This window comes from Eublepharis macularius, chromosome 6, assembly GCF_028583425.1.
Source record: "Eublepharis macularius isolate TG4126 chromosome 6, MPM_Emac_v1.0, whole genome shotgun sequence".
Lineage (NCBI taxonomy): Eukaryota > Metazoa > Chordata > Lepidosauria > Squamata > Eublepharidae > Eublepharis > Eublepharis macularius.
The window spans coordinates 22,494,319-22,507,074 of record NC_072795.1 but is presented as its reverse complement, the minus strand read 5'-3'; the positions used below and the strand labels follow the sequence as shown (position 1 = coordinate 22,507,074).

The 12,756-nt window shown below is 44.2% G+C and overlaps 1 protein-coding gene across 1 annotated transcript in view; it reads right to left on the bottom strand.

Annotated features, from left to right (window-relative positions):
- The window catches only part of TNIK (TRAF2 and NCK interacting kinase), a 350,725-nt gene that overhangs the window by 14,101 nt on the left and 323,868 nt on the right, over nucleotides 1-12,756 (bottom strand). The window contains exons 21-24 of the mRNA XM_054983851.1: nucleotides 11,003-11,129; nucleotides 6,279-6,440; nucleotides 2,770-2,884; nucleotides 26-196 (exon numbers count right to left, since the gene is read on the bottom strand). Coding sequence (XP_054839826.1) covers nucleotides 26-196; nucleotides 2,770-2,884; nucleotides 6,279-6,440; nucleotides 11,003-11,129 — 575 coding nt within the window. The remainder of the gene's footprint in view (nucleotides 1-25; nucleotides 197-2,769; nucleotides 2,885-6,278; nucleotides 6,441-11,002; nucleotides 11,130-12,756) is intronic.

The window sequence follows — 12,756 nt, the reverse complement described above, 5'->3', positions numbered from 1 at the left end:
TTTGCAAAGACAGGTAACAGATTACCCCACAGAGCAGCACAAAGTATTTCTGAATTGAAGCGTTTCTTGTACTTTCGGATCTCTGGCGTGTCGCTATGAGGACGAATGTTGGTGGGGTTCACGTTCACTACTGAAATTTTCCTGGCTTCATTCAGTTTGGCCTGTTCTTGCCTCAGCAGCTCACTGGTGAACAATGCTGGGAAGGAAAAACAAACACCAACAGTTTGGCAGATCCATATACTTATTCTCAACATGACCAAATCTGAGGATACTTAAATCCAGAGACTGGAGCCATGAAAAGACAAGACAGATCTTTCTTACAAACCTGAGGAAAAACTTACAGAAAAATGAGAAATCTAAAAAAAATGGGGGTGTTAACAACACCCCAAGATAATAGAAGCAGCACCTGGAACTTTATGACTTCTGTGGCCATTACAAGGAGGCAACTGCAACAGTACTGCCAGTTGAAGCCTCAATTTCTGTCAGTAAAAATGTGTGTGAGGGGGAGGCAGGGCCCTTTCCAGAGCTTCTGTGGCCTTTGAGGGAAGACTCTTTGGGGCCAGGCCTGACAGCAACCACCAAGCAACCTGATACCATGCAACCTGCATGATTCTCCCTGGACTGGCTGATACCATTCAACAGCTGCCTCCACACAAAAGCCAATGTTATGTACTGGTTAGAGTTTCAGACCGGGGGGGGGGGGAGACCCAGGTTTGAATCAACACTCTGCCGTGGACACTCACTAGGTAGGTATGTAGCCTAACTTACCTTACGGGGTTGTTGTGAGGATAAAATGGAGGAGAATAATGTAAGCTGCTTTGGGTCCTTATTGTGGAGAAAAATTCAGTGCATAAATAAAGTAAATAAATAAAGCTGAAGGTGTGAGGGGCAGATAAAATGTAGGCTGGTTCCTGGAGAGAATGAATCAGGAAAGGGTATAGGGGTTTTCCAGGAGAAGAGAAAGGAGGCAAATGCAAGGAAGGGGATACAGGGGAATCAAGAATACAGGGGAAAATAAGGTGTCCTTTATAAGTACTTGCATAAGCTTGCTAAGCAGTGCCTGGCAACCAGCAGAAGCGTTGCAGACAGGGATATGGGGAGGGCTGCAATGCTGGCTTTAAAAAAAAGAAGAGGCATAGGTCAGTCTAGGAATCATCAAAAGCTCTATGGTAAAACTATAGATTTCCAACGATTCCTAGAACTACCCTGTGTCATTTCCATTTTTTTTTATTGAAAGTGATGCTGTGTATTTTAAAAAAATTCTTCAGCCACTGCTCTGAACAGTGGGGGCAACAGAAGCAGGGGATCCCCTACCCCACCAGGGGAATGAGACTCCCTCCTTGCAGGTTCCTCATTTGCAACTAGACTGGCAGCCAGCCTTGTGCAACTGGGCCATAGTTTCCCAGATAGAGAGGTATGAAGGAAGGATAGAGGGGTAGGAAGGAAAGAAAGATAAAAGTAGGTTGGCTAGAGGGTCAGAAGGAGTGAAGGAAGCAGGATAAGGGGAGAAGCTAGGGGGTTTCATAGGAGAGACGGAGGGGAAAATGAGATTCCCCCCACAAGTCCTTGCGGGTCCATACTTGCATGCTATAAATGGGGATTTTTAATTAGGTGATTCGCGGGTTTCTCCTTTGGGAAATAAGAGCAGCTTTCCCTGGAAACCTATGAAATGTGGTTCTTTCCAATCTGTATTTCATCCAGTTTCCAGAGAGCACAGCACAGGAGCCGAAAGCAGAGCAGGTTGCAGGGTTTGAAGAGCTGTTGGCAAAATACTGCCAGCAGGCTCTGCTCATATGTTAGCGGGATATGCCTCAAATGTTCAAAAGGAGTCAGCTCCTAAAAGAGGCAGCAAAAGGATCGAAGCCAGTTAGGCAGGGATATGCGCACTTCCTTCTGGCTACCTGCTAAGATGCTTCTTTGTTTGCTCAGAGTGCAGATCTCAGGCTGACTGCCTCCATCTCACTTGTCTCCTTCTGGCAGTCAGGTAGCTAAAAGTTTTTAACTTCTCTATCAATGTAATTCACTAAATGAATACGTTATTCTCTTTAACACACCTCCCAGCACCCTTCTTCATGAACAAAAACCACACCACCAACAAATGCAAGGTAATAACAAAGAAAAAGAGGCAGGCCCTCTAGGAAGCCTATGCATCATTCCATTTTACTAAGAATCTTTGCTGTTAGACAGCATTGTTTTATCATACTTTGTACTTGGCTCACTGACTAAATAGTCTTTCTCATACCTGTAACCCACCCAGCCCCAATGCATTATCCTGTTTCGCTAGGAATCTTCATTGTTAGGTTCAAATGTTTTTATCACACTTTGTATTTCACTTGCTGACTGACTGAATAGTTCTTACGCTTGAAATCGTGCACTAATAAATTCATCATGCATTACTCATTTGACATAGGGATCCAGAATTTAGTGCTTCTACTGCAATATGTGGCTGCTGGGAAAATGTGCTTCTTCTCTAATCTGGTAATACACGTGGTGTAGCTGCAATACAGTTCTGTGCAAACAGACTGGCTTCTGGCCCCAGGCTTGCCAGTCATGCATCAGCATCCCTGTTGCTAATGCCACAGGTTTCGTCTTTTCCCCTTCAGCGTAATTGCTTTGGAAGTGATATTTGCCATGATGCACCAAAAACTGAAAGCAGAGATGGAAGCACGGCCACTGGCACATGCAGGATTTTCAAGAGATGCTGGATGCCCAATAGATCTCAAATTTCTAATTTCACAATTTCTGGTATCTCTTTCTTTTCCTTTTTACCTGTAGCACATGACTCCTCGTCATCATCTTCATCTTCATCAGTCGGGGAGGTCTGATACACTCTGGTGTCCACAAATGGGGTAAAAGATGCTTTTGTGCTGCTTCCCATACCATACTATAAAAATCAAGGAACAGAGATGTAGTCCAGTCAGAGGAAGGACGCAGCAAGGTTTTCATTTTTAGCTCCAGAACAGACAGGAACAAAGAGTTGTAGCTCCGTGGCAGCCAAAACGTGCCCTGGGCAAGAAAGTGGATCCAGGCACAGTTCCTGGTACCTGTGCTTAATGGGCCCTTAATGATAAAGGACAATTCATGCATGCAGTATGCACGGCTGTCCCATCACTGATCAAATACCAGAGACCAAGAGAACTTGCATTTAGTGCCAAACACAGTGCTGTTTTCAGAAGCAGAGGTGCACCACAAAAATCTCCAAACAATGGCTTTGAGTGGAGTCTGTTCACATACTCAGCTACGCATCACTGAGTGATGAGAAAGCAAACAATGTTCCATGCACATGTGAGGCAGTCTCAACACTTGAATTTCGAAACTGGGTTGAAGAACCTGCCGCCAATTGGAACAGTCTGACGTAAGTCATCTAGGCAAGTGACTGGCCTTTTGCCTCACCGTTCGGCTTCTTTTGCATCAATAATGCCAGGCCAACTTGCCTTCTGCTCCTTAAGATGCTTGCATTTTCAAATATGCACTGGCAACAGTCAAATCAGAAACAACAGCCCACTCTTTTAAATGGAAAAGCCCTGAAAAATACACTATCCAAATCATATCTAGCAGAGACATAAAATACATATTAAGGCTTTAAATGATGCAGGCTTATGCGAGCTGTAAGAGCATCAGTATGGATGAATTACAGAAGTAGGTTCTGCATCAGTGCCAAGAAGAAACTCATGCTTTCTCTCTATCCTCAAATAACCTCTCTGTTCAGCACAGTCATTAATTTAAAGAGAGAGAGAGAAGGGCCGAGGTTCCAGCTTGACTTGAAGCCCAGCCCCCAAACCTGAGCATTCCCCAGGGCTGACTGCAGTGACTCATATGTCAAAGGCACTTCCTCTCCCAGTACGGGAAAAACACATTAAAAAGGAAAAACAATCTATAAATATTTTATATATTATTTAAACACACACACAACGAATGTAAGAGGATTCATCCACATATAAATGCCGACAATCCCAGACTAATTTCTGAAAGCCCCCCCCAAAGTCTTGCTGAGTAGGAGGAGAGAGCAGTCAGATGCAAATGCTGCCAATCACATTTAGATGACTGTCAGAACCCACTGGTGGATCTCTGAGCTTTGCAACACTTGTCTGGGATTTTGTGAATGTCCACATTTTGGGCATTCATTGTTGTTCTCTCTCTCTCTCTCTCTCTCACACACACACACACACAAGGCCTGCATTCAACATTGTTTTGTGCAGCTGGTGACACACAGCAAAAATCCTCATGCAGGAGCACATGAGAATAGATATTCCCATAAAAGTCAAGAGGTTTTTTAAATCCAGGTTAGCCGATGCATCCATGAATGCATTTGATGGTGTGCACCTAGATGTGCATCCCTGCTTTTTGCACTCTGTCCCCACATCCATAAGTTGGCCATCCTAGCTGCAGAAGCATCTGGTGCCCTTGCCCTTCCTCAGCTGTCTTCTAGAAGGCAGGAATGTCCCAGTTTTATATTTAATTCTCCATCTTTTGGTGAAATCTAAATTGTCAAAAATGTAGGTTTGAACTCCAAACAGGATTTTTTTTCACCAGTGAATTAACTTCAGTGATGGACTGAAGCTGCTGAAAAGCTCGCCACCGAAGCAAAACAAGTTTGCTCAACCTTATTACAAAGTATGGCAAATTGAGATCGTTTGTTAGTAGGAAAGAAAGAACCTCTAATATTTACAGTGTTTCCTGTAGAAAACCTTTGTTGTATGAACATTTGAAAGCAACGATGCTCCTGGTCTCCTTCCAAGGGAAAGCTCAAGTCTTATTTAGATAGCAGTAGGGGAAGGATTTCCTCAGTGGCAATAGTGGAACCCCTTGCTTTTCTGCTCTGCTATTTACTCAGGGCATGTCATAGTTATGACCTCTGTTAGGGGCTGCTATGATAGCAACTTTCAGCACATAAAGAAATGTCCCCCTCCATCTGTGCTATTTTGTGCCTCTTCCCAAGATGCACTTTAAAAGCCACCAAGGCCCAGAACTGAGTCGGTGATCTAGGCTGAAAGCCTCGGCCAGGCAGCTGTCACAGTGGATTCCTGCTGGCTGCACTGAGATAGGCAGTCTGGCGAAGAAGCTGGCTTCTCTTCTCGGTTACATGAAATCCTACAGTGCTTTGAGGCTTCCACTTGGGTCTTCAGAAAAGGCAGGACTACCTCTTAGCGGAGCAAGGAAAGGATTAACCTTAATGAGTCCAAGAGAGAATTGGTAGCAGTGTCTCTGCTGAGATTTTTTTTTTTATTAAGAGACAGAGATGCTGGCTTTCAAAGCCTGGTAGTATGAAACTCAGTGGCTGTTCCATACATTATAAAAGAGACCTGTGCTAGAAACCAAGTATTTGAATTCTGTCTCCGAGAAAAAAATTAATTTTGCAACCTGCGTAAATGAGGTAAGTTTCCACAGTTGCACTTAATTGGCTTGGCTCCTGCCTAGTTTCCATGAGTGCAATCAGGGTGAAGATTTTAGTCAACCTCCTCCGCCCACAGGAGACCTCTGATTCCCTCCTAAGCTATGGGGGGGGGGTCCTGTCCCTCAGGAGCAGCACTGGGTGGGGGCACTTAGGGGTGTTGTGGGAGAATTAGAGAAAGTTTCCCCTATGGAAATTCTAGGTGGGACCCAAGCCAATATTTACATATATCATGTATTCTGCTTCTTCCAGTCACAAGCAGTGGTAAGATGCACCCTAATCACTGGAAAGTTTATTTAGCTCCCCCTTCAACCCATGTTCTGAGGGTTACCATTTTTTGCTCAGACTGGTTCTAGAATATCTTTTAAAACAAACACACACACAACCCCCCAAAGGCTAAGATTCTCAGGAAATGAGGCTCCAGAACTGCAAATATCCACAGCCCTATCTATCAATGGGAATTCTGCTATTTAGGGAATTTTGCAGATGTTGGTTTTCTCCAGTAATGCAGGCATGCTGGATTACCATGGACAATGCTGATCCCTATGTTAACAGATGCTAGTCAATGAATACTAACATGATCAACATCATAAATGCTGAATAAACGCGGGGAGTCTTTTCTAAGAAGAACTTCCTGCTTAATTTCTGCATTTTTCAGCTCCCATCACTACAGTAGCTACACCTGGATACACTGATATTCTTCACTTTTTCCAAGAAAAGAGGAATTTAATTCTGTTCATAATTGTAGAATGCGAGTGAAAAAAGAGAAGGGAAATGGCTAAAAACAAAATGCATCAAAACGCCTCTTCAGAGCAGGATGTTAATATAAGCCAAAGGGAAAGGGAAGAAGAAGAAAGCACTTCACCAAGAGGAGCCTGTCACCTACTTCGGACACAGAATCCATCTCTTGCCCATGGGTGGAGACTCGTCCCAGTCCCTCAGTCGGCGTGCCTGCAGGCGAGTGACTTTGTTGCACCAAATCGGGAAGATTGACATGGCCTGCAAAGCCATTGCTGGCAGTGTGGCCGGAGCGTTTTTTGTCACCAGTCTGTAGAGATGCAGACAAGAAAAAAACGGTAGCAACTAACAAGGGTGCAATATTAATCCATGTAGCAAAGCAAACAGAGGGACAAGCTCCCACATTCACCATCCCCTCAACAGGCAAACTCAGCCAGCAGCGAGGTTCTGACGCTGAGGAAGGCTGCAAAGTCAGAAGCGAGGAATGTGCCTAACTGCCTATACACATACAGAAGATGAGCAATTATTGTTTTAAAGACCACTTTTACATGTAAACATATTGCAGCCCTTTCAGTGATATTAACGGTGACTGGTGTTAATATGGGACAAACAGTGGAAGAAGAATCATGGACTCATTTAAGCCAATGTTTATGTTTCAATCGTAGGCCTGGTTTAGATGTTTGGTAGCCTGCGTGTGGGAACATGCAGGGCTGACGGTGTGCTCACATGGCACATAAAGGACAGTATAGAAGTGCTGAATGTATGATCTGTACTTCCAAACAGATGCTGTGAACACAACCACGATGATGCGTGCTACAGTTGCCGATTGTGGGCTGCAAAATTCCCCGGAGACTTGGGAGTGGAGCCTGCGAATGGCGAAGTTGATGGTGTTCTTTACTAATGTGGGTTAAGGCTTCTGACATGGGAGGGCTAATGAAAAATGCAATGGTGTTTATTTTGCCTGGCCTGCTGATCTAGTCGTGGCCCGAAGGCAGCTGACATCTGCCTTTTCTCCTACCACCTTAACAACAACAACATTCGATTTATATACCGCCCTTCAGGACAACTTAACATCCACTCAGAGCAGTTTACACAGTGTGTTATTATCATCCTCACGATAATCACCCTGTGAGGTGGGTGGGACTGAGAGAGCTCTGAGAAGCTGTGACTGACCCAAGGTCACCCAACTGGCTTCAAGCAGGAAATCAAACCTGGCTCTCCAGATTAGAGTCCTGCCGGTTTTAACCACTACACCAAACTGGCTCCTTTTCTTTAGAATGAGTGTAGTTATTTTATATGGAAAAGAAAATGAGGCGGTGCCTCAGTGGTGGAGTCCCAGGGTCAATCCCCGGTGCCTCCAGTTAAAAAGGATCAGGCAGTAGGTTATATCAAAGAATGCTACCTGAGATCCTGGAGATATGCTGCCAGCCATAGCAAACAGGGCTGACCTAGACAGACCAACAGGCTGACTCAGTATAAGGCACCTTCATGTGTTCAAAAATGCATACCATTTAGTGTTATTTTAATAACTGGCAGCATATTAAATGACATTTAATGATTGCCACTGTGTGCATGTGGGGCATGTGTCTCCCCCCTGGCATTTCCCCACTAACTGCTACTCTGAAGTTTTAAAAAATCTTGCCCTCAAGTCATAGTTGACTTATGGCGAGTGCGACCCCTGGTGGAGCAAGAGACTAACAGAGGTGGTTTGCCATAGCCTGCCTTTGTAACCCTGATCTTCATTGGAAATCTCCCATCTAATTACTAACCAAGGCTGACCCTGATTAGCTTCTGAGATCTGTTGAGCGCAGGCTTTCCTATAAGCACCGCCATATAAAAAGTAGAACGCAGCATGAGTTCAATCCCTAACAAATAAAATGTTGGGCCTCTTCAGTGCCCCTGACTGACTTCTTCCTTGGCGTCCTTTCCAAGCAGGCAACAGTGAAATGCTGTGCTAAAGACAGTGAACAGCCTCAACTCTTCTCTTCCCTCACACAGATTAACAGATCTCCCTGTCTCTCTTGGCCTGACAGGCATGCAAAGCTCACATTAGCATCACCAAGGGCTGCGCGCCTCTGCTGAGGACAGAAAAGCCTCTTCCATCTGCAATTGTGGAAACGCTACATAATCCAGCTGACGACCCTTCCTTTATTCCTTCCTTTAATCTCATCTTGCTGGCAACCCGCAAAACAGATCTGCGCCTCTCAATGGAAAAAGATGCCGTGGGCACCTTTTTTGCTGAATTACACACCCGGCAGAAATAGTCAGTAGTGCAGTGTAGCTGCAAGCAACCTGCTGTTTGCATCTAATGTGTCACTTATTACAGGAAGGCCCAAGCAGGCTAATGTACCTGAAAGAGATTTCCCCAGGCAGCAAAAGCAGCATCTGCCATGTTCCAATTCTCAATTTAATCAAGTGGCAAGGAACAATTTATTATTGTTATTATTACTATTTTTGAAAACTTCTCAGGCACTCATCGCAGCTTGGTTCTGAAGATCTGTGGGTCTCTCTTAGGCTCCTCGGTGAAACAAGGAGCATACAAAGCCAGGCGTGCACATGATCTTTTCTAACACAATGCAAGTCTCCCTATACATGGCCGTAATCTGCAAATGCCACTGTGGCCCAGCTCACACTTCTAATTCCCCTTTACAGTCACTTGCAAAAGAGGAGCAGGAGTGAACACTAAATGCTGACAAGACCAGGTCTTAAAAAATCTGTTCTTTTCTTCCCTTCAATTTTTTTTTAAAGTTGGTAATATCTGGCCTAATGAAGATTTCTAGTGAGTTCAAAAGCTTGAACACTGTTCCGTATCAGTTTGGTTGGACCTAATAAAAAGGTATGATGTGGGTTCTTTGTTTTCTGAAGAAAGCAGAACCTCTCTTTCCGTGGCTTGTCTCCCAAGCAATTTTGCCAACTGGGGTTCCAATACTAGAAGTGAGCTGGGCTGAGGACCAAACTAGATATTATGGTTTTTCACAGGTTGGTCTGGGTCCCCTGACTCAACTTTTCAGACTACCAGTCACACTTACAGTGCTAGGGACTTATTTCTTAAGTATGGGACCCAATTTGGATCAGCATCCTGGTACGGGGAGTGGGGGGAGAAAGGGCTTTAGCCTTCCCCCTGCACTATTTTCCTAATCCAAGTGGTCCAGGGGGGTGCGGTTTTCCTCGCTGAAGAGCTGGATGTGAATCAGGCCATCGCACACTTGGGAAATGGGCATGACATCTAGTTTGTTCCCGGCAGCTGCCGCAGAAGCCTGAGACAAGGAACGTTATCCTTTCCTTTTACATGTCTGTATGACTGAGAGACCAGCATGAGCTATGAATTAAAGCACGAATGAGTAGATCCTGCGGATATCGCTACAGCAGTATGCCAAGGACTGATTTTTTTTTTTTAATAAGAAAAAAGCCCTGGGCGCTGTAGGGCAAAATGGCCAAAGGCAATGGTGTCCCTGCGAGGGAGACATTACAAGCATGTGCACTTTCCTAGCCACACAGTCAGCAAAGGCACTTTGACTGTGATCTTTCCAAAAAGATCGTATCAAAACAGGTTTGGGAAAGATTGCAGCGAAGCAGGAAGAAAGCTGAAAAGCAGGTGGACAGATGACATCGCGCAGATGGTCGCGAAAGCACCACTGCGTTAAAGGAAGCCAAAGCAAATCATCAGTGTGGCAGCAGCCTACAACTGGGGCAAAAGAGACACTAGGGAGATCTGCCGTGCACTCCTGAGCAGCCGCAGTCCCTTGGGGGACAGAAATTTAGGAAATTAAAAGACAGTCTACAAAATTATCTTGAAAATGTGCCTTTAGATACCAACTCTAAACTCATATTTGTAAGCATACTCTCAGTGAAATTACGATCTATTTTCCTTAAGCCCCCATTTCGACTGATGTTAGAAGCAAACCAATGGCCTTATTTTGCTTGGCAACTAATTTCCTTGGGCAGAGGACTCAAATGCTGCAAACAGAATCCCAAGTCTGGGGGGTCTGGACGCAGTTCTCATCCCAGCCTGCTCATTTCTCTAGATCTCTCATTTAACACCCAGCTTTCTAGAGCCTTGTGCATACCCTTCCGTTCTTTGCATAGGAGAGTGGATACAATTGCAGACAGCCAGGACTCATCAAGTATCTGAGGTCAATGCAGGAAGGCTTTTTCATCTACAAGAAACCTAAGCAAAAGCATGGTTGTAGTGACCTACAATTGTGGTCCATGCAGAGTTTGGGCAAGGTGTATTTGACAGGAATAGTTTTAGAATAGAGCTAGTGACGTTTCACAACATGTGGTGGCTGGGTTTTATTTTGCACCCACTGAAGATTTCACTGAAATCCATCCACAGTACATCTGTATGACTGTATGCAACAATTACACAAACCCTTACACACAATGGCACATTTTGGTCCCTGGATTGACTTCACCGGAATAATTCTTCTTTTCTCTCTTAAATAAAAGCTAAGCAGTGGCAATTAGGGTATTTGGATAAAAAGCTACAATTATAACTAAAGCAACTGAGGCTCTTTAGCAGCTGTCTCTGGAGAAAATTAGCACAAAATGTATGGGCCAGGTTTCAATCATGTTTCTAATGGAGTAAGTGTAGTACAAGCCTTTCTGATTAAGAGGCTTTCTTGCTTTACCAGGGTGGAAGAATATCAGAATCCAGACCCATCCCTGTTGAGTCCTAAGGTGTTCATGATTGTGTGCAATTTGGAAAAAAATCCCTTCTGTTTAGATGTTATAATTATATTAATCAGACACTAACAAGTGTAGTTTAATCAGTCACTTTGTGCTGAGAACACACAGCATAATTATTATTCATAGCTTAAGAAGACAAAAACTCCTGAAGATGTTGCACGGAAATAGTTACCACCTACTTACCTCCCTTATCATTAAAGTCCCCTCTCTTGAAATACTGCTAAAGGTATCAGGATGGGATGGTTCTAGGCCGTGGCTTGACACCATTCCTATGTTGTAGGAGTCGTTGTTTGCTGGCATTCCTGTTGGTCTGCAAAACATTAGCAAGCGGGCATTTATAAAAACGACAATAGTATCATGTCTAGAGTGGCACCGTGTCAGCATGCTGGTGCCTTATGCAAACTGAGTGTAACTTATCTGTGCAGACCAAAATGAAACAATCTGAGAGATTCATGAATGTTCTATATAGAGCAAGTACAGGGAGAACTCCTTTCCTTGACTCTGAATTCTAGGTCTCTTTCACCCTTTGTCCTCTGGTTGAATGCAAAACTAAGTGTCTCTCTACACAAGACACCTCAGCGCATGTTCATCAAGTGTAGGGAGATGCAATGTTAGCCAAGAAGCGTAGTTTAAAAAGACAGAGCCAATGGAGATCGGTCCTCAGAGGGTTTGAAAATTTCATCTTCTCCTCCTGGAAAGCTCTGTCAGTTTCACCGCTCCAGTCTAAAACTGTGAAATTGCAACCAGAGGGCAACAAGGAATGGAAATGGGATGGTGCTGCCTTCCAGAACTGGGCTTGGACCTGGAGAGGTTATAATGGGCTGAAATTTCCCTTCTGGCATTTCACAGCCCCTTCATAGAGCTCCAGTGTATAGCAAATCCTGCACTGCCACCAGCTCTGTCTTTTTAAACTACCCTTCGCAGCTATCATTGCATCTCCCGACAAGTGTTCTTCATGTGTCGGACGTCTCATGTAGAGAGACTCTCAATATGACATGAATCACAGGACAGCCACAGAAAACAGCAGTCCTGTGTCCAGCTTCCCCATCTTTCTAGTGACACTTAATAAGGCAAATGGTAGCATGAAGTCCTGCCACAGTAAATTTCCCCATTCTATCAGTATGTGAAAATGAATGAATTGACAAGGTTACATGATGGCTTTCCCTTAGTATGCAGATCATAGGAAAAGAACAGTGAATTGGATGGTAGGTTGATGTTTTCAGTGGCAGCCCTATGATCTGCATTGTGTCTAGTTCTGCCCTAAGGCCAAGAGCACAGTGTCATCTTGCCCACAGGGATGCTCTTAAAAACACTTCCCTGTGGCAAGCCGTGCCTGCTTCACCAGTTATACTTTCAAGTACTCACAAGGTGATCTTTCCTGGTCATATTGGGAGTTCTTAAGACTGCCAGCAGCAGCCAGAATTATATACTGGTTTAGGGAAGCTTGTGTTTTATTGGAGAGTCACAGGGGTGGATCCTGCCCCTATCCTACCGTTCCACTGAGCAAATATTATTTATGAATTAAAATATTTATAACCCACCTTTCCTTTTGGCTTAAGTTTAACCCCCTTCTGCACTCTAAGGAGCCCTTCTCTGTGTAAGTGGCTCTTCTATTGGAGGAAGAGCCACTTAAGATGGAGAAAGACTCCTTTGGCTGGAGAAAGGCTATTGGGAGGATGGTTCAATCTACCCCACAGCCAAACATCTCTTGACACAAAGAAGTAATTCTCAACAGCACAACCATGACAACTATATTGGTGAACTTTTTGAGCTAATTTGGGCACATTTGTTTCTGATGGCCTACCAAGGCAATAAAGGTAAGTCTTTAAACAGCGTTTTCCTTTTCTATCGGAAAATATCAAATCAAAAGCGATGGGGGGCCATAATAATGTGAAATGACAACGTAGCGTATTTTTAACCATATTAAGCATCTTATA